Source organism: Ahaetulla prasina, chromosome 2 (genome assembly GCF_028640845.1).
Source record: "Ahaetulla prasina isolate Xishuangbanna chromosome 2, ASM2864084v1, whole genome shotgun sequence".
Lineage (NCBI taxonomy): Eukaryota > Metazoa > Chordata > Lepidosauria > Squamata > Colubridae > Ahaetulla > Ahaetulla prasina.
In genome coordinates this window covers 146,765,613-146,787,907 of record NC_080540.1, presented here as the reverse complement: position 1 = coordinate 146,787,907, position 22,295 = coordinate 146,765,613, and the positions used below count along the sequence as shown (strand labels likewise).

At 40.7% G+C, this 22,295-nt stretch overlaps 1 protein-coding gene across 1 annotated transcript; it reads left to right on the top strand.

Moving 5' to 3' along the window:
- The first annotated feature begins 203 nt into the window (after positions 1 to 203).
- PA2G4 (proliferation-associated 2G4) lies at positions 204 to 21,167 on the top strand. The gene is made up of 13 exons (XM_058166919.1): positions 204 to 521; positions 3,536 to 3,664; positions 6,216 to 6,321; positions 6,657 to 6,726; positions 9,467 to 9,559; positions 10,582 to 10,645; positions 12,691 to 12,769; positions 12,954 to 13,032; positions 15,030 to 15,163; positions 15,871 to 15,965; positions 16,679 to 16,806; positions 17,340 to 17,393; positions 18,237 to 21,167. The coding sequence occupies exons 1-13, from the start codon at positions 434 to 436 to the stop codon at positions 18,300 to 18,302; spliced, it is 1,185 nt and encodes a 394-aa protein (XP_058022902.1). The 5' UTR covers positions 204 to 433; the 3' UTR covers positions 18,303 to 21,167.
- Positions 21,168 to 22,295: the final 1,128 nt, after the last annotated feature.

Below are 22,295 nucleotides of genomic sequence, written 5' to 3'. Positions count from 1 at the left end.
GGCAACCAGAATAAACGTCAGAGAACCAAGGGGAAAGAAGAGCCCGCCTGCAAATCTCGTCCCGGGCCATTATGGGGCGCTAGTTCGGAAAAACGAAAAGAGGGCTCGTTTTTTTTCCCGTCGTGCCTCGCCCACTTGCTTCGTCCTCGGCCCGACGGGAGTTGTAGTTCTTCGCCGCCGACAGAGCGGACTCGCTTCCCAGCGTGCCCCGCGCAAAGCCCGCGCGCTCGCTCCCTTTTCCAGCCTGTCTCGCGTTCCGTCTTGGTGAGGCGAGGCGGTGTCGGCGAGCGCGGCAGCCACCGCCACCACCAGAACCTCCGCCACCACCACCCGCCCCTCTTCTTCCTCCTCCTCCTCCGCGGAGCGTGGAGAGGGAAAGGGCTTGAGGCGAGAGGAGGAGGCGGCGGCGGCGGCGGCGGGGCTCGGTCCGACCATGTCGGGCGAGGAAGAAGCGGCCGAGCTGACGATCGCGGAAGACGTGGTGGTGAACAAGTACAAGATGGGGGGAGAGATCGCCAACCGTGAGTCTGGCGCACGGCATTGGGGGAGGCTGGGACGGGGGCCTGGGAGGGAGGGAAGGGCGTCCCCGAGCTGTCAGGGGGAGCGGCAGGACAAGCGGCGGCGGATGGCGGGGGTGACGGAGAAGGGAAGGTGGGGAGAGATCGCGGGAGTCCCCGGGGGCGTAGCTTTGCCCGGCAGGACGGAAGAAACCGGGTGCAAGTCGGGCTGGGAAGAACCGACTCGGAAGCCTCCCGTTGGATCGGGGGAGGGGGGGGGAAGAGAGAGAGAGAGAGACCCATTTTTGTAGCTGTCCCATCTAGGACTAGGGTGGACACACACAACCTCTTGGGGCGATTTTCCAGGAGAATCCAGCTGCCCGTGATCCTCGATCTCTTTCCTGTGTACTTTTTAAAATATATATACACATACACACATATTTCCCCATCTTTTTTTTTGCCTCCAGCTTAAGTAAACCCTCTCCTCACCCCCCCCCCCAAAAAAAACCTGGAAGGGAAATGTAATAGTTTTACTTGAATTAATCACCCTTTGCTTGGAGGGGGGGGGGACTTTCGCTTGCTAACCTCGACTCCTTTTGGTAATCATTCCTCCTTTTGAATGATATCCGTCCTTGATTAGGTGGTCGGATTCTTTTGGGGGGCTGGAACGGCGGGAGGATCCTCGATCTCATCCCCCCCACCGGTGTGTGTGTGTGTGTGTGTGGGGTGTTGCTGAATGGAGACGCTGTCCTCCGAGAACTGCAAGGCACATGGTCTGGGACTTGCCATGTGCTGCTGCTGCTGCTGGCGCTCGCTCTCTCCTCTCCTTCACTATCTTCCGACGTCCTGGCGGCCTCCCAGGTTTCCCCCCTTTTGTTTAAGGAAGAATGCCTGCTCCGGATCAGATCACCTTAAAACACACACACGCACACACACACCGTATTCTAGGAAGTCGATAATTAGGCCGGCGCGAAGATCGGCAAAGGGAAGGCTTTTATTACAGCTCAGCCATAACTTATGCCTCTGTTTGGAGAGATGGAGGCTTTCCCTTTTAGCAAACCAAGTATGTATATATAGCACACTTGACTTTTTTTTTCCTCCTCCCCCTAGCCCCGGTGGTTTTTATAGTGTGAACAAACAGACACGGACAGATTGAGTAATCAAATACCTGGATTGCTTCATTAGAGATACATCCAGTTTATCGTTTTTTTTAAAATATATATATTTGCTTTGGTGAGGAGCAGAAGCTTCAGACTTTGTCCGCTTTCGGATAAACTGCTTGGCGCAGATGCGCCATAATAAATGTTACTGGGAAACATTCCGAATCTAAAGGAAGGATGGAAGGCTTAGCTGCAGATGTTAGCTTTACATTTGCTCACGCAGAGAGAGAGAGAAAGAGCAGTCTTATTTCTCAATCATCATTTCCCCCCCCCTCCCCGAGGTGGGGTTAGCAGTCCTCTCCTTGCCTTTTTAGCAGGGATGTTGGAGTTACATAAAATAGATCATAACTTAACTAAAAAGGATGAAAATTATTTATGCAGCCAATTGAGATCACCTGCATTGTTTTAAATTGTATATTAACCTATGTTTACTGATTATATTTCACCTAAAATAATTTGAATGATCACAAAAAAAATAGGTATCTGGCGTTATTTTTTACTACCAGATATAAAATGTACTATCAAATGTTCAGTTCTGATTCACTTGTGTTTTACATAAATTAATGATGTGTTCTTATTGCTAGATGTTGTTGAAACATTTATTTAATAGAGGTCTTCTTTTAATGGAAATAAGCACCCAAGAATTAAGCAAAAAATAAATTACTTGCCTACTGGGAGAGACTAGTGGAAAATAGAGAGCTGTTCTTTGCTGGAAGAAGAAAGGATTTTCCTCTTGCAGCAATCTATTGGGTTTTTATAATTGGGCATGTATGGAATTTCATGCACTAATCTTACTGCAGCTCCTGAGAACCTATGTAGCTACTAAGATGCTTCTTAAATTCACAGAACTACAAAGGCCCTCAAACTGTAAGTTTAAATTGGATAGGTAGTTTCTTGAGGGCAGAAAGATGCCAGACTGGAAAAACTACCATAATGGGATAGAATGAATACTTAAAGATTTCACCACCCTATGCATGTTTAATTCAGAGTTCTGAAAACCCTTTTTTAAAGTTTTTACAGTGCTTTGACATAGCTAGCTTCTCTTAATTCAATACATACTAATTTGCATAAAGACAGAATTTGATACATTTTGAATGGGCAGTTGATGTGGACATACTGTCTGATCTGAATTCAAATGTTAAAATTATATTATGAAGTCTTATCATATAGTCTTAATGGCATTGTATATTACATTTTGTGGCTTTGAATGTGCCTCGGGACTGCTATTACCAAAATTCTGTTGGAATCACAGTGCATTTCAGAATAGCATTATGTTGCATTTTTTGAAGAGACCAAATGTTCTATTGCCCAAGTTCTGACATAACCCATGTAAAGTTACTTATTGAACAGAACGCTCAAAGTTGGAAAACTAATTTTTCCCCAAGTGAAAGAAAATAGGGGGAAAATCATGGCCACAGAGTTGCAGTGTAAAGATAAATAATGTGTAAGTAAAAATAATTTGTTGGCCAAAGATGGACCAGTTTGCTATTTGCTGATGAGACACAGTACAATCAGAGAAGGCTATTATAATTTTCAGAAAGACAGCCTGGGTTTTCTTCGTCTTTTTGAATTGTATCCTAAACAGGTTTGGGCTGAAGGAAGTTCTACTGATGTCAATCAGTTTTTAAAAATAGGATGTATGCTTAAATATTAATTAAAATGATGTACTGAACATGTGGAGCAATATCCTTCAGTTAGAAGGAAAGAAAGGATTTTCTTTCAAACAGACTGTATGCTGCTGATAATGAGGTGGATGAAAAATAAAACAACTACTGAAAGTTCACTTAGTGGTATCTTCCCCCAAATTTGGTGTATCAAAATTCTGTGAAATTTTAAAATCCGTTAATATTAAATTTGTATTTTTCTGTTGAACTTCAGGTGTCTTGCGTACGGTGGTAGAGGCAGCTAAATCTGGAGTGTCTGTCCTCAGCTTATGTGAGAAAGGAGATGTCATGATCATGGAAGAAACTGGCAAAATCTTTAAGAAAGAGAAGGATATCAAGAAAGGTATTATACAGCCACAATATTTTTTTAACATATCAGTTATTCCTTATTTAAATTCTATTCATTATTCCGTGCATTAATGTATGTAGAGGTGTTGAGATTGGAATTACTGGGATATAGTCAAAAGTATTTACTGCTACCAGCAAAGCTCACCCAGATTTCCGTCTCTTAACTTTCTTTGTGGGGTTTGAACTAGTTACTAGGCTGTAGAATTGAAGGGTAAAATGTGAAGTGGAGCGATGCATACAGCCTCTTTTCTTAGATTTGCATGGCTGCCTTCTACAGCTGATGTGCAGTGCCAGGAAAAGACACATTTGGCTCAAGGTAGAAGTGTGCACAAAAAGAACAATGGTATTTTTTTGTTGTTGTTTCAAACTAGAAACAAATCATTCTCGGGGGTTCTTACAAATCACTTCAAATTGGGCACAGTTCAGAAAAACAAAACATTGAACACTTTAATTGTTCCAAATTTTGTCTCAAGCAAAATGTGGCGGGATCCCACAGTAATTTTATGAGGGAAGTAAACCATTGTTGTTAAGCAGATTTTTTTCAAGGGCTGCTATTGCCATCTGTCTATCTGCTTCTTCCTTCAGTGGTCCCAGTAAATCCCGGAGAAGGAGATCCAGCTGATGGACCTTCCTTGATCTTCCTAACTTTCCTTTTCATCCTGCTTTTCCTCATTTGCCATCCCTGCTGGCCTCATGGTGAAAGTGGGGACTTCTGCACTACGTATGGCCCTCCTCAATGTTCCAAAGGCCATGTTAGCAACTGGCCTCTTCATTCACTTGTCACAACTTGCCATATTACTGTCACTGATATGGGTGCTGGTTGTTGTAAAGGAAATCTCTCAACTTCAACTTTCTCTTTCTTTTAAATCCCCCCTTGCAACATCTCTCCTTAAAATAGGACTTCAGATCAGTGTCTGGAGCAAAAGAATCTTACTTTATCCCAAATCCGCGCATATGAAACACAGATCAGGCCAGACCACTTTATGCTAGTTGTTCCTTGTACAATACAGTAATCCACAATTATTATTATTTTTTGCACATCCCTGGTTTACACAATTCCCAGCAGTTGTTGTGCATATTCTCATGTGTGCTCCAAATTTTATTTTGCTTTTCAAATCCATATTTTTGCACAGTCCTGGTTGTAAGTTTTTTAAGTTACAACTTCTGGGAAGCCTTGTCTGTGGTGCTGGGGAGAGCATCACATAAATACTGCTCATGTTTCTTGAAGCCTGTGATATCTGGTTAACTGAAAACATTGAATTAAAGTTTTGTTTGTTCTGTTCTAGTGGGTGATTTGATACCGTGAGCAGCTGGTTTATCAATTTCCCACTTCCTTTGCTTGAATTCGTGTACTTTGAAGCAGAACTTCTAAAGTGTTTGTTTATTTGCTTATTCCATGGGCTCATAAGGCGCCTAGCTCTGAGCTGCATACATATCTAATTCAATAATTGGATAAAAACGTATAATCTAAAATACCCCCAGAGACTAATAGCATGATTTACATCTAGATACTGCTAATCAAGAGGAAGAAGATACAGTATGTCGAAACACGAAGGCATGATGAAAAAACCTATAGTTTTTTAAAAAAAATTAGGATCATGGCTACTGATCTAATCTTTGGGGAAATGCCATCATAGAGACAAACACTGCTCAGAAATTTCCCAAATATTTGCAACTTCTTGGAAGGTGACATTCCGTGCAGGAAGGGATCTTCCCAGTCTTGGTGGAAGGGCAGAGACCAGTGGAAGTTGACAGTCCTGGAAGTACCCAGATTTTAAGACATGAAGGGTGAAAATCAACACCTTGAATTACGTTCACATATGAAAACCAAACCACATCAATGTTCTTAGGGATTTTAAAGTAACATAAATGTTGTCAGTCTTAGAGGCAAAGAATGTAAGCCTATTTAAAGATTAATGGTCTTATCTGGCCTATGTATTAGGAAGTAATCGGAAATGGGGTTCCTGATTTAAGTCAGTATTTTGAATGATTTTTCTTTGGTTTCACAGAATAATATATTAGCTTGAAACACCATCCTATTGAACAAAAATAAACAGGGTTTATTTCCATCTTGAGCATGTAGTAAGATTACAACAATAGAGTGGCTGAATTCGCCTTCACCTCTTGACTGAGAGATAGCTTCATCACATGCATTGTAATCTTTGGGAAGAGTCTGAAAAAATAGTTTATGCTTCTTCAGCTATTCATGGTTACACCTTAAGTGTCTGTCTCCAAATACTGACCAAGCCCAAAGAAGCTGTTGTTACAAGACAAGTTTGTGCAGCTTTAGTAAATGCTGTATGCTCACAGCATCAGCAGAAAAATAATAATTCAAATGAGCAGTTTATGGGGCAGATAAAGTTTCTGAATTATATGAAGATCCAGAGTATCACTCCATTTATTTCTGTCTTGATTTAAAAATGGATAAGCAAAACCAAGTCTCTAATAGTAAAAGTGATAAAATTTGTACAATCAACTAATATATTTCAAGTTGGGAGACGTTACAGAACTACTGTGAACTCACTGCTACTCCCTTTTTTGTGTAGGTATTGCCTTTCCTACAAGTATATCGGTAAATAACTGTGTCTGTCACTTCTCGCCCTTGAAGAGTGACCAGGATTACATCCTTAAAGATGGTGATTTAATCAAAATGTAAGTGCCTTTGATTAAAAATTTTTGCTAGTTTTTTACTTAATTCGTTTACCGAACTGAACTATACAAGACGAGCCTCTGTGAGATTCAGAAATGTATCACTGACATACTTTGGAGTATTGCTATTGACGTAATGTGGATTTCCCATGACAGAAGCCAAATAAAGTTAGTTGTCTGTGCCCTGCTTACCAAATTGTCGGTTTTATAGTTTGTTTGAGACCCTGAGGACAAGTAACTTCTACGCACAACATTTAAACCTTAGAATGTCACAAGAATCATCCTTGTTTCTCATTTTAAAAAAACATTTTAAATCTTTTCACCTCTTTGTGTTGCAGTGACTTGGGAGTCCACGTGGATGGCTTCATAGCAAATGTAGCACATACCTTTGTCGTTGAGGCATCGAAAGTAAGTGATTTGCTTGCAGCTTTGAGAAACCACAAACAGTCAAAGTGGATTTGTCCTAGTAGAGGGAATTTATATAAACGGCATCCCTAAGTAGAAAAAGGAGCTTGCGCTCGAGTTCCAAATGGATGGCCACAGCAGTGGAAATGCCCTTGCCTTTCTCTCGGGTGTCTCTTTTTTAAAGGGCCTGCCCAGGAAAGGAACGGGAAATGGCCTTTCAAAAGGACTGAGCTTCCTTAGCCTGGGAAGCAGCAACAGAAAAGAGGAGGCCTGTGTGCAGGCCAGAGAGGAAGAAGTCAGAGAAGGCCAGAATGAGCATGGCAGAGTGATGGCGTGGGCAACAGCCACAAACTCTAGCAGACACGAGGAGGTGGGGTGACCCGAGAACCCGTGGAGGGATCTTGGGGGAAACAACAACCCAAATACTAATCCTGTTGTCAGGAAAAGAAGGTTGAAGAGCTTGCCAGGAAAAGCTAAACCCAGTACCACAGAAGAAGACCAAGGCCAACGTCACTTAGTGGAAAAAGAATCTAAAATATAATTAGAAAGGCAAAGAACACAGCAGAGCTTTATGTACCTATCGACAATGGATGCTCTTAAAGACCCAAGACAGCTGCCCTCTCTTGCCTTGCTTTTTTGGCATTTGGGCTAGAAGAGGCTGCTAAAGAAGCAGGGAATTTATTTTATTTATTTATTTATTTATTTGATTTGATTTTTATACCGCCCTTCTCCCGAAGGACTCAGGGCGGTGTACAGGCAAGATAAAACCAACAATACAAATATACACATTAAAATACCTTTAAAAAACTTATTCAAAATTAGCCTGAAATTAAAAATTACCGTCAATTAAAACCCCATTTAAAATTACTAAAATTTACTTTTAAAATCCAATTTAAGCCAGCCCCGCGCGAATAAAAAGATGTGTCTTCAGTTCGCGACGGAATGTCCGAAGGTCAGGTATTTGACGTAAACCCGGGGGAAGCTCGTTCCAGAGTGTGGGAGCCCCCACAGAGAAGGCCCTTCCCCTGGGGGCCGCCAGCCGACATTGTTTGGCGGACGGCACCCTGAGAAGTCCCTCTCTATGGGAGCGTACGGGTCGGTGGGAGGCATGTGGTAACAGCAGGCGGTCCCGTAAGTACCCAGGTCCTAAGCCATGAAGCGCTTTAAAGGTCGTAACCAACACCTTAAAGTGCACTCGAAAGGCCACAGGCAGCCAGTGCAGTCTGCACAGGAGCGGTGTTACATGGGAGCTATGTGTAGCTCCCTCTATCACCCGCGCAGCTGCATTCTGGACTAACTGAAGCCTCCGAGTGCACCTCAAGGGGAGCCCCATGTAGAGAGCATTACAGTAATCCAAGCGAGAGGTAACGAGCGCATGAGTGACTGTGCATAAGGCATCCCGATCAAGGAAGGGGCGCAACTGCCGAACCAGGCGAACCTGGTGGAAGGCCCTCCTGGAGACGGCCGTCAAATGATCTTCAAACGACAGCCGATCATCCAGGAGGACGCCTAAGTTGCGCACCCTATCCTTTGGGGCCAATAACTCGCCTCCGACAGCCAGCTGCGGCTGCAGCTGACTGAATCGGGATGCCGGCATCCACAGCCACTCCGTCTTGGAGGGATTAAGCTTGAGCCTGAATGAAGCCAAGATCAAGTTTAAACCCAAGGACAAAAAGAAATGTATCAAAGTCAAGCACAGAACATGGAAGGGTTTCTAGACTAAGTCTCCTTTTGACTCTTCCCCCTGGCTCAGCCATTTTCTCTCCTACATCTAGCCCCCTAGGTATTTTGGAAAGGTAGTTCATAAACATGATCTGAGATCAAGTGGCTTAAGTGACTGTATAAACCGTGTTGTGGGCATGTGAAACCATGGTATTCAGGTTTTCTTTTGCTAAATGTCCATAGGTTCTTATTCAAGCAATTTACTTTTAGTGACATTTCTTATCGAAAATGTTTGTGCTAAGTGAATTTGCCATCTGCCAGTGGCTGCCTCTATTAATGGGAGCGGTTGAATCCATGTATAGTGTTGATCTCTATCACTGCCCAAAAGAGCAAACAGCTATATTGATTAATCAGATCATTATATATTATTCACAGCTTTTTGAAGGATTTGTCCTATTCAGTTTAACCAGGGCAGTCAGGAGAAAAAAAAAATGCTATCAAAATTATTAAAACCACAAACAGGACAGAAAATGGTAATGAATAATGAACAATTAAGCATGAGTCATGCTGTGTTACATTAAGGTGTCTTTTGTTCTTTCAGTCAGTTGCTGCAGATACAGCAATAGGGCATCTCTGAATTCATTCATTCAGATTTATTACCGTCATCTAACTCCAGTGGACTCGATGAAATAATTAAATCAGTCTAATAAAGAATAATGGCCATATAGATTATTATTTATCTTTTTCGGCAGTTAAGATTTTTGAATCATAGGAGGTATTAATCTGGCATCAGAAGGACACTGGGGAAAATAATATCTTGTGGATCCCAAGTGTCTTGCAGGTCTTATGAGGCAAAGCACCTGGGTCTAATCAAGATAAAGTTTCATATAGTCAGGAAAGTCAGGAAAAAAATCCACGTTTACCCAGGTTATATCTTTTATGTACAGTGCAGCTAAATTCTGAACAGAATATTTAAATCTGATAAGTTTTAAGGTTTATTTCTTACATGTCAACTGGAAAGTTCTCTTTTTTTCACTTTTAAAATGGATGCTTCTGTATTATAATTTTCTCCCCATTTCAGGAAACTCCAGTGACAGGTCGCAAAGCTGACGTCATCAAAGCCGCTCACCTCTGTGCCGAAGCTGCCCTGCGCTTGGTCAAGCCAGGAAACCAGGTAATAATAGGCAACTACTTTTCACATGGACCGTGGCAGTTTGAGGAAGGTGGCCAAGACTTTCCAGCTCCCGTTCAAGCTTGAAATAATTCTGAATATACGAATAAGAAACTTGACTTTTTCTGAGAGGAGGTAATGTGAGAGTGTAGTCTAGGCCAGGGGTCTCCAACCTTGGTCACTTTAAGACTTGTGGACTTCAATTCCCAGAGTTCCTCAGCCAGCAAAGCTGGCTGAGGAATTCTAGGGGCTAAAGTCCACAAATCTTAAAGTGACCAAGGTTGGAGACCCCTGGTCTAGGCTGAGCAGTGAGGCCTTCTTCATAAAAGTTTGCTACTGTTGCTTTCAGACTGCAGAGCAAATGTGGCCAACGGGCCTCTCTTAAAACTCAGCCCTGGCCAGCATAACCGAAAGTCTGAGAGGACAGGGGTAGCACTTCAGCAATAGCTAGAGAATGTTGCCTTTAAAGGGCTTATAAATATCCAGTCAGCATTTAACCCTTTGCTTAACTAAAAATTGACAAGGTTTGTCCTGGAAACACCTTGATGTTCTGTATGTATTTTCAAAATGGTGGCATAAATACTCGGCAGCTTAAAATTTTTAAAAAATGGGAGTAATCTTTCTTTTTTCTATTTTATTAATCCATCCTTATTTCCTAGGTTTTGATAAGCTGAGCTTTTCCCCTTAGCATCCTGCTCTTGAATGGGAAGCTTTTTCCCCCTGTCTTGGAATATAGAATAATTTTTGCGTTACGGCTTTGGAGTTCGTAGTATTGTGTTACACTGTGCACCCTTTGTAATTGATTGGACCTTTCTGACCTTGCACTCTCCGCTGGTCATTAAAGCATAGGCATCTTTTGCAGTTTTCAGTGAGGAACTAAAAAGTCACCTATGCTTTAATGAATATCATAAATTCATATCCTATGTCATAAATTTCTAAAAGAGTGAAATAGAAAATAGGGTATTGGACACAGTTTTTAATTGCATTATATGGTCATATTTGAATCGTCTCCATATTCTTTGCAGAATTCACAAGTAACGGATGCCTGGAACAAGATTGCTCATTCGTTTAACTGCACACCAATTGAAGGTAAGAGTTGGCTGGATGAAGAGTGAAGTTGATGCAGAATAATACAGGTTTTTATTTTTATTTTTTTTATTTATTTACATTTATATCCCACCCTTCTCCGAAGACTCAGGGCGGCTTACAGTGTATAAGGCAATAGTCTCATTCTATTTGTATATTTACAAAGTCAACTTATTGCCCCCCCCCAATAATCTGGGTCCTCATTTTACCTACCTTATAAAGGATGGAAGGCTGAGTCAACCTTGGGCCGGGCTTGAACCTGCAGTAATTGCAGGCTGCTGTGTTCTAATAACAGGCTTCTAACAGCCTGAGCTATCACGGCCCTTCGTTGACTTAACGACTGTAACGGAGCTTGCCCATTATAGTCATAAATTGATTGCCTTGCTTAATGATCCCAAGCCCTGCTCTCCCGATTGCAGTTAGGAAATGACTGTATAGGTCATTAAGTGGAATACACGGCGCTTTGTGGGGGGGAGGCCTAGCTCAGCCTAGCACTACAACATGTCCCCAGCTTCCATGTGACCTACTCCGGGTTCCCAGGATCTCCCCCACACTGAGATGCACCATACTCCTCTTTCCGCCTAGCTGTATTTCCTCAGGCCTTGGGCCTGCTTCCCACCTCTCTCCACCCCCACCCACCCCCGTCATGGAACGGGGCCACTTACTGTAATTCTCTTTTGGGAAGCAACCATTCCACCATGCTGCCTCCCTATATTATATATACTATATACAGAGACCGTTCAGTGCCATCCTGAAAGCAGGCCTCATTTTGGGAGTGGTTGCAAAGAATAGTTGCCACACCAAAATGGCACCATGTACTTAGGGAAGCTGCCTGGCAGATCAGTTGGCTTTCCTTCCCAAAGTCGTCTTCGCATTCTTCTGGGTCTCACAACATACTCCCCAATCCCCCACCCCTATTACCAATCAGTTTATTTACCTTTTATTATAGATCTTCTGGAAGCAGCCACTGTGCCATGCAACTTTCCTACAAAGCTGTGGAGTTCATGTTGAGAAAGGAGAACAGGTCACTCTGCCCCTCAGCATCCTCGCAGGCCGTGTGGCTGTCCCAGAAACAGACACCATTTTGGGAGCAGTCACAACTAATGTTGCCCGCAGGGACCCTGTGGAGCAGGAAGCAGAGCATGGTGTGCTTTAGGGAGTGGGGGAGGCCTTGGGAGACTCGGGGCAGGTGGGCTGTACCTGCATTAGGTCTCCCAAAATTTTCTTCATACCTGAGGCACTCCATGCTCCACTTAATGACTGCATCAGGGAGACCAGGGATGGGCAGGCTTCAATACAGTAGTAAGTAAAGGACTAACTGTATAACTTGCTCAGTGGTAACTTTGAACAGTGGCTGAATGCGGGATCATAACCCAAGGACCACCTATAACATGTTTAGAAATGCACTCATTGTAACAGTGAATACAGTCAGCTGCAGATTCCTATTACCATGCAAGATATAGAAAGACCATGTTAAAAATGAGCACAGTGTATTGCGTTTACTTCACAAAAATGCTATATAAGTGGGAAGGTGACACAACATGAAAGTGCAACACCTTGTGAAGATGAAAAACAATGCAAAAGAACAAAAATCTGGTATAAAATATTGACAAGGAGTAGAAAAAGGGTGAAAACATTAGGATGTGTGAAGCACCTGGAGACTGGGAGTATAGAGATAAGTTAAGACAATCCACTTTAACAGATATGCAAATATCACATAATAGAGGTTGTGGCTTCCTTCGTAACAGCTAGATTTGAGTTGTGTTATCATTATTTAGGGTAATAAAATGTAAAGATGACTTCTGAATAATTTTACAAAGTACAAAGAATAATAAAATCAGAAAGAATTTTACTGCCAACTACCAGTAGCAACAATATCGCATTTTCCTGCGTCAACTATGCTTTGCTTTGATAATGAGTATAGCCAGACATTAAGCGAAAATGTATTTCTGGTATTAGTTTTGATTTCAAAACACAGGATGCCTTAAAATCTTATATATAAGCCTCCCTTACAATACCAATACTAACATAAGCTCTTTTCTTCTTAGGGATGCTATCACACCAGCTAAAACAGCATGTGATAGATGGAGAGAAGACCATCATCCAGAACCCTACAGACCAACAAAGGTATGAGACAATTTAGAACTGATACTCACCCATTTTTATAATGATTTGCGGGGTTTGTTTTTTTTTAAATGAATTTTGATGGGAAATGAAATGGATGAAATGATTTTCAATTAGCGGTTTATTCTGCAACTTTCCAAACCCCATTTAGATGGAAATGGTCTTTATATATTTATTCCTTATCTAGAAAGGACCATGAAAAAGCAGAATTTGAGGTTCATGAAGTATACGCCATCGATGTTCTTATCAGTACTGGAGAAGGAAAAGTAAGTCTGTTTTATATCTTACCTGTAAGTGGATATTCCAAAGACACCCAACCTCATATAATATAATAAAATATATTCCTGATTGGGTTGCTTGTCCTGATGTCTTGGAAAATCCTCAGGTTGCTAATTCCTGCAGAGTTAATGAAAGATAACAGAGTGGTTGGTTGCTGTGTTGGACTCCTTCCTGACGTATTGATCAGGATATTCAGATGCTCAAAGGCTGCTGTTCTGTTATAGTCCCAGTGTTTGATCCTGCCATATTTCCATACAATATTTAAATGTTACTCATGATGTGGTTGCTATACGTCTGCATGAGAAACACACTGATTGGCTAGGATAGCAAATCTTGGCTGAAGAACAAGAAGCTTCAGAACAAGTTGAACAACAATAGATCAAGGTATTATTCTAAGTCATGGTGGAAGAATTATTCTTTCGTTCTCAAGATTCCCTTTATGCTACTTTTGTAATTTGCAGCCAGCTTTTGATTCATTGTGGTGAAAAATATTAAATACTTATAGATCACTGTTTTATTGTACTCATAGCAAGTAGAGGATTTTTTTGGCTGCAATTTCTACTCTAAGAAGAGGCTGCATCCTGCCTTGTTTTAAATTCTCTGCACTCTAGAAAGAGTGCAGAGAAGAGCAACAAAGATGATTAGGGGACTGGAGGATAAAACATATGAAGAACGGTTGCAGGAACTGGGTATGTCTAGTTTAACAAAAAGAAGGACTAGGGGAGACATGATAGCAGTGTTCCAATATCTCAGGGGCTGCCACAGAGAAGTGGGAGTTGGGCTGTTCTCCAGAGCACCTGAGGGTAGAACAAGAAGCAATGGGTGGAAACTGATCAAGGAAAGAAGCAACTTAGAACTAAGGAGAAATTTCCTGACAGTTAGAACAATTAATCAGTGGAACGACTTGCCTGCAGAAGTTGTGAATGCTCCAACACTGGAAATTTTTAAGAAAATGTTGGATAACCATCTGACTGAGATGGTGTAGGGTTTCCTGCCTGGGCAGGGGGTTGGACTAGAAGGCCTCCAAGGTCCCTTCCAACTCTGATGTTATGTCAAATTTAATCTTTATATCTACTCCCTAATTCAAGCTCTAAGAAAAAGTGAATTTTCTGCCCAGTATCTGTTGGTTTATGCTGATGACACAGCCATTCATTTCTGAAACAAGTTCATCTTCAATAGAGCACAAGCCTTAAATACTTAGTGCAGGGAAGAAAAAATAGAAATTAATTAAACAAAAGCCATACAGTATTCGCAAAATTAGGGGCAGATGACCTTTATGAAAAGAAAGTTAACAGCAATCAGACTGAGCAAAACAAATCCTTTAACTACATTGTGTTAAATGTTTTAGTATCTGGGATTACTTCATCACACACAAAATTTCCAATGCAGTAATTAGATTTGCCACCCAGCGTAGAAATCACAGAGGCACCGGCAAATCGTTTTTTTAAAATATCTGCAGGGACTTGTCCTGGCAGTCTCTTAGAATGAAACATGACTGAATGGAAGAGAAAAAAAATATGAAATAATTGTGTTTCGTCACAATCATGCTTTTGAGGGACAACATATTGTGGTACACAAATCTATACCTAATATGTTGCAAAAAATGGAGGCAATTCAATCCAAGTTCTTAAGAGCAATACTTCATGACCCTCGTTGTCTTCAAGCATGAGCTTGAGGCTCACATTGGATTGTGTGTCAGTCAAGGCCTGCATGAGGATTAGCCAATTGAAATACTGGCTAAAACTAATTTTGGCATGAAAGCTCTCTTCCCAGTTCACAAATTGTTATTTGATGTTTTACATACCAGTTAGGTCTACAATTCTAAATGAATAAACTTGGGAAATTCACTTACATTGGGAATGATTCTATAAAATCAAAATTGTATTTCAGAAAGGTGTTTTTTTTCTCCTCTCTTGCCATATGGCTGCCCTCACATGAGACTGGGTTGCTGAAAATGTTATGAATTACCTTTGTTTGTTTTTAGGCCAAGGATGCTGGGCAAAGAACTACCATTTACAAAAGGGACCCTTCCAAACAGTATGGTTTGAAAATGAAAACTTCCCGTGCCTTTTTTAGTGAGGTGGAGAGACGATTTGATGCTATGCCATTCACTCTCAGGTTTGTATGTAACATTCAATAGCAGGCCTTCCACTGTTCAACTGTTGAACAATTCTTGCCACTGAATAGTTTCTACTCAATCTAAAACAATATCTTAAAACAGTAAGTTATATTGTAAAAGGCAGGTTTTTTTAAAAAAAATTGCCAAGCTCAGAGATACGAAGGTTGATGACGCTAGCTTGTGGTTCAGAAGCATAACAGCATGCTGAAGGAATCTAAGAGATTGTATAAGGGAAGTACACTGACTAGGTGCGCTCGGAGTTTGTGTAATCATGAATGAACAAACTGAGTACATTTGCACAATGTGCCAAAATAAATAAACTACATTGTGACTTATTGCAGTTATGAACCAAGCTCCTTACAAGTTATGAAGGAGTCTAGTGCTCTATTAAGTCCTCCTTCTGGCTTGTATGAAAACTTCCCGTATCTTTTTTTAGTGACTTGGTGGAGAGACAATTTGATGCTATGCCTTTCACTCTCAGGCAGTGTCCAAATCAAATTTGCAGTCATAAAGGCTAGAGAAGGTAAGGCTCCTTTGGAGCTGAAGCCTGTGGCTGGTGCCAAGTTATTTACTTGGATAGATGCAGGATTCTTTGCAGTTTGGAGCCAGCTTATTTTCCTGAAAAGACTAACATAATTGTTGAGTAATCAGAAAATCCCAAAAGATGAATGATTGGATTCTGAATCTGTTCTTCTGTTTCCCATAGGGCACTTGAGGATGAAAAGAAGGCCAGGATGGGGGTAGTAGAATGTGCCAAACATGAGCTGCTCCAGCCCTTTAATGTCCTCTATGAGAAAGAAGGTGAATACTTGCTGCTGAATGTCAGAGCTATTTTTGTCTTGCATCAAGCTAGACAGTTTCCTTCCAGAGGCAGTTGCTAAGCATTGCATTGCAGGCTGAGACACCACTGGCTTTTCAGGTGTTTCTGGAACCTTCCAGTGCCCCTAATCACTGACCACGTTGCTTTGGAAAACAGGAAAAATTGGGGGTGGGGGCGGACCTCTAATTTGTGAGAGCCCTGAAATTCAGTGTAACTGCAAGACTTCCCTCTCTCAGCTTCCAAGCCCGGCAAAATTGGAAGAGGCTCGTTTTCATAGTTCACTGAGGCTTGGCAGATTTTAAAGACAAAGGGCATCTTAAGTCTGGGATAAAAACCCCAGTGCTAGAACGTACGACTGTGGAGGAAGGGGCAGAATTGATGGCAGTTACAAGTTCTAATTGGGCATTTACCATCAAGGTTTGTGGCTTTTGGATCAGGGGCAATGATATCTCAGGCCAATAAGCAGACCAGAAAGGTGCTGCTCAGATAGGAACCTGCACAAAATGCTGCCTTGGATTAGATCAGATTTTAGAGGCGTGGAACCGATTCGTTTTCCTTGTGGGAAGAGATGGGGCAGAACGAAAGTAATGTGATCTTTTGGTGCATTTTGTTTTCTTGCTGTGCATTCATCTTGTTGCTAATGGTTGCTTATCTTGCTCTGTTGTCAATCCTCTACTCCCCTCCCCCTGACTAGGAGAGTTTGTGGCCCAGTTTAAGTTCACGGTGCTTTTAATGCCCAACGGCCCCATGAGAATAACCAGTGGCCCCTTTGAGCCTGAACTCTACAAATCAGAATTTGAAGTTCAAGATGCCGATCTGAAGGTCAGTAACAACTCCTGTGCTCTTGCAAGAATCAAAGTCACGAGAACAAAATTTGTTGTAGCAAGGAGAATACCTTGAATTTCCTATTCTGGTGGTAAAAACACTGTGCTATAAATATTCATTATTGGATATGTTTAACATGTTTAACATTTCCAAATTTCATAAATGCAGAGCAATAGGCATTATCTCTGCCACTATGCCTAATTCACTGGAACTGGTGAAAATTGTTTTGAATTAAAATTAGACATTTTTCCTGTCTTAAGTTAGATTATATAGCCATTTTTTAAAAAGGGAGAGAGAGAGATTGACTTCCAGCTTTTTCTAGTTATGACTACTATCCAATAATTCTCTACAAATGGATAAAAATTGAAGCAGCTGACTCCAAAAGGCATGTGGCCCTGTTCCTTGTGATTCCAAGTGTTGGAACATTCTAGGGCTGGTTACATTCCTATAGGGCTGGCAGGAATCTTAGAACAAAGAGGAATCACTTATTAGGTATCTTTACTCCAGATATTTTTTTCTCCTTTTTCTAGGCGCTCCTACAAAGCTCAACAAGCCGTAAGGCCCAAAAAAAGAAGAAAAAGAAGGTAACTTGGCTCTGAGATGTATGGTGATGTAACTCAGTTGAGCTGCAAGTAGTGACAGCTCAGATATTTTTATGCCTTGGATCATTCTTACCAGAGCTGCTTCCTCCAAGTGGATTGTTAAGTGTAATATGTAATCCATACAGTGTTATGTTATACAATGTGTAGTTCTGTAGACCTAATTGAGTCAAGTGACTTGGAAGATCAGGAAATCTTGCTAACTCCAGGATAAATGGGGTATAATCATTTAATAACCTCTGGCAAATTAACAATATACTTAATTCTAGGCCAGGACTGTCAAACTCACGGCCCGCAAGCCGGATGCACACTGGCCACGCCCGGTTTAGCAAAGGGGGAAAAAGTTGCAATACATCATGTGACAACGCTTTGGCAACATGAGTTTGACACCCCTGTTCTAGGAGGTACAGTTGAAAAGAAATGACCCCATTAGATAAGTTTTCATATACTTGGATTTGCAGAAGTGTAAAGTGGTAGGACCAGTTGCACAAAGAAAATTTCCAACTCTAGATGGATTGGGGCTTTCCATCAGCAGGTGGCAGCACCCAGGTGACCCTTGGCTGAGCACCAAAACGCTAAGATGGTTTGAAAGATCAATAGGAAATCTCAGCTGTAGATTAAGATTAGGAAGAATCCCAGAAGAGGTAGTCCATTTCCATATCATGCCAGGTAAACATGGATGCAGTCCTGTAATCCACCAGGAGTCCAACCTGTTATCTGTCTGGGTGTGTGATACAGTCTCCCATAGAATAACTCACATCTTTCGATCTCACCAAAGGCGGAACTGCTTTAAATTTCATACAGCTGACTCTCCCTTTGTTTTTCCAGGCCTCCAAGAATGCGGAGAATGCCACAACAGGAGAAACAGCAGAAGACAATGAGGCTGGCGACTGAATGGTTCTGCTTTCCTCTGCCTCACACCTGATTCTTTCTCTCACATGCCCCCTTCGAACAGGAGAAACGAGTATCCCTTCATGGCTATTTGTCTCATAGGACCACATGACAAACAGCCTGGACTTCCCACAACGTGCAACCAGCTGAGATTGACTTGGCCATTAAGGGAGGAGTCTCTTGGCCACTTCAGAATACTTTTAAATGTGTGAAATAATAAAATCAGGAGTAAAAAAACAGTCTACATTCACTCTTTCTAGCCTTTGATACTACTTGTGCTCCTTAGAAGTGAGCAAATGCAGTTCTCAGCAAGAGTGGGAGCTTTCTTCTGGCTCCACCTCTCTCTCCTTCCCTCTTAAAGGTACTTTAACTCTTCTGAAAAATCCTTCGACATCTTTGCAACTAATTATACATGCAAAAACTCAATTCCTGACTTTAGAATTGTTTTACATGCAGCTAGTATAACTTGCACATCACTGCTTTTTCAATGTTTAGGCAGTTTTCCCTTCTTAAATGGCTAGGATGTTTCTTAAGTTACTAAAGAGGGGTGTCTTTTACAAACCCCAACAAGATATTTTAATTTTTGCAGACAGGCTCTTTGAAGATTATTCTGTTCCTCTAGGCAGCGTCATTATGTGTCTACAGAATTATTTTTCATTTGGTTATATATTACTGTTGGTTTAAATTATCATCCCAGAACAAAAATAGGTTAATTGACCACCTAGTAAAATCCTTTCCAGGCTCCAGAAGTAATAAAACCCGATTTAATGGGAGCTCTTTGATGTTTGTTTGTTCGGTTTTTTTTTTTTACATTTTTTGTGCATTTGCATTTACTTATCCTACACACATTTGCCTTTTCATTACTAAAACCTTTCATTGTATTGATGTACGTGATACATAAAACAGGATTTTTCAGAAGAATTGTCCTCTATAATTTTTACATGAATGAATGATATGCTACAGAATTGGTTGGACCTGGAATTGACTCCATTTGTGAGAATCTCTTTTTTATAGTATGTCTTTCTAAATTGTTCATTTCAATTGTATATGATTGTGTGGGATGTTTTTTTTTTCTATGTTGTTCCAAACCAGGTTCTTGTCTACACCCTTAATGTAGCTGAATGGGTTTCTATAAACTGTTTAGTGCTGAATGGCAGGCAATACCCTTCTGTCCAGCATACCTGGACTTTAGCATTTAGCAGTCTCAGTTGCTACCAAAGTTTAAGACCATCAAAGGAATTTTAGATGTGTCTTTTTTCTGGTTTCTTTTTTCTTTCTTTCTTTTGTTTCTGTAAACTTCTACTTAAGTTTCTAGAGTGCTTGCCTGCTTTTGTAAGGATCACTTCCAATGCTGATTTTGGAAAGTACAGTGGGGAATATGTTGAATGGAGATTGAATCATACAGAAGTAATGAGCTTGGAGGGGATCATGCACAAGACTTGCAGTGAACTGCCAATTTAATTCTAAACTGCTCCCAATTGTGAACCATGAATTTAAGGGAGATGGGGTGGTGGGGGGAAATACTATTTGTTCCTAGCAAGGAGCATTTTAGCATTTATAAGTAATGTTTTATTATTTCCCTTCCTTTATAGTTCAGCCACATTACCAGTTTATAAACCACTAAGGTTGCAATTTATTTAATTTTTCATCTTTCTTTTGAAAAACTATAAAGCAATTGTATCCCTTTAAAAAAAATGCAGTTGAAAATTTTGGAAGAAAATTCCCACAAACTGTTCTGTAACTTTGTTTTTTTTTTCAAATAAAATTGATTAGTGATACCCATGGATAGATTAATGGGTCTGCTATGTTGAGGGGGTGGAGGAGTCTGAAATTTGAAATATACTTGAAGAAATGTCTGCTTTTATGTACTTAAGTAACTGAAAACATGAAGAGTTTATTACTCTTAACTATTACTACCTATCAGATTCTTCTCATTTTTGAACATCTGAAGATGTGTAGTGCTAGGTTTCTTACTCAAGCATTATGCTTGATTCATTGAATATTCTACAGTGCATTTAAGAAAATAAGCTTATTTTTCTCCTATTTAAAAAGTTCCCTTTTCTGATATTTTGCTTTCCCCCCCCCCTTTTTTTTTTTCTTTTTTCTTTTTTTGGAAGAAAAGAGCAATCTTTTAATTCTGGCATTAAGTGCAGCTGTTCTTTGCTTTGGCTAATTCTGTTTGCAACAAAATTCTTGGTCTTGACCATACATTTTGTCATACATCAACAATAGAACTCAATGGGCCTTACATTTCCATCATTAGATCAACTAACTCTTCAGTAGTTACTAATCCTAGAAAAAAGCAATGCCAATTTTAACTTAACTAATGGAAAGAAATCATTTTAGTCCTATGCTGTAAATTTGGTTAAGTGTTGCAGTGCACAAAATCACACATGATGACTAACTTACCAGTTAATTACACAAATTTATTGGTAAGTGGCTACTTCCAACTTCTAATAACTGCCAATGTATAAGGAAGCAGCCTATTTCTTTATTGTTCCTACTAGTCTTTATTTTTCACAATTCCAACCAAAGGGCTTCACAGCACAGTTGAATTCAATGCACCATAGAGCTGTTCAATTTGGCTTTAATGCAGGTCAAATGAAGACCTGTCGGGAATCTGTTTCTAACTTTTAAAGTGCCTTTATGAGTCTTGAATAGAATGTAATTTAATTACTGACTTGTTTCTATACAGGAAATTGGGAAGCTCCCAACATGAATTCTGTTTTGGGTTATCAGCCAACCTTACTGTTTCTGTCTTGAATATCAGTGTTATGATCACTAGGTTTAGTAATAATATTTTCAAGCTCTTTTTGACTGCCCTGTACTAGAAATGTAGATTTCAATAAAGCACTTCATTGTAATTGGGCTTCAACCCAATGAGCTATGTTATTTATTTGCTCCTTTCCATCTCTGATTGTACAAGGCGGATGCTGTATCTTAACGTTGAGCTTTTTTAGATGGCCTAAAATCAATGGGGCTGCTAGGCTTTAGTTATTATATTTCTCTTTTCACAAACTAATATTTCCGCCCCCTGATTCATCTTTGCAATCAACCTGTGATATAACTGATCTAGTTATTGACTGGATTCCCATTGTGCTTTGGGTTTCAAAAGATTCTGTTAACTCTGCCACTTTAAGCCATAATATAGCATGTGAACCCATTTTCCCAGTAAGCTTTGTAGGTGAGTAGCAATTTAAACTCAGACCCTGAGTCTAATGCAGTATTTGATACTGCATTATATGTTCGATATTTGAATTCTGATTCCAAGTTGAACCATGACTTGTGATGTAATTTGAAAGATGCAAGTTTCATTTGCACCCTGAACCATAAACAAAACAAATCATGCTTTCCTACGCGAACCCAGCCCCTGCATGGGTTATTATTTGTTTTAATGTGATCTGTGAACCTCTCCCCAAAATCGAGCTAATTCAATGTAATTAACCACTTATAAAAGTAAGGAGCAATTCAATTTGAGTAAGAGTGCAGAGATGCTTTAGTGAATAAGCTGCCAACTATTGTATTTACAGTATTCAGAAGTTCTGTGGATAAGGAACTCATTCAAGCTGAGAAATTTTGCAAAATGAAACTAGGGATGTGAATGTGGTTCTGAGTCTATACCTTTGTCATAACTTTAGTGGGCAAATCACCATGGTTGGGCAAGTTTCTATGGAGTTAAGTAGGTTATTGGATCCCTCATTCAGCCCAACCAATTGTGTTGAGGAGAAAGTCAGAAAAAGCAGGGTACAAATACCAAAATACATTCAGGATAGCAAGGTCAGTTAATAGCTGCCACCTGCATTGAAGCTGCCTACAAGCTTCCCTCTAGCTCAGCACTAGATTGTATTGAGGCTCTTGGCTTGGCTAGAATGAGGAGTATGGCCCTATTAAGGCCTGGATCTTGAAACACAATATTGTATCAAATATCTGAAACAGACAGTGCAAGCAACATTCCTACAGCACTCTGTACCTTGTCAACCTACTAGATCTGTGGGA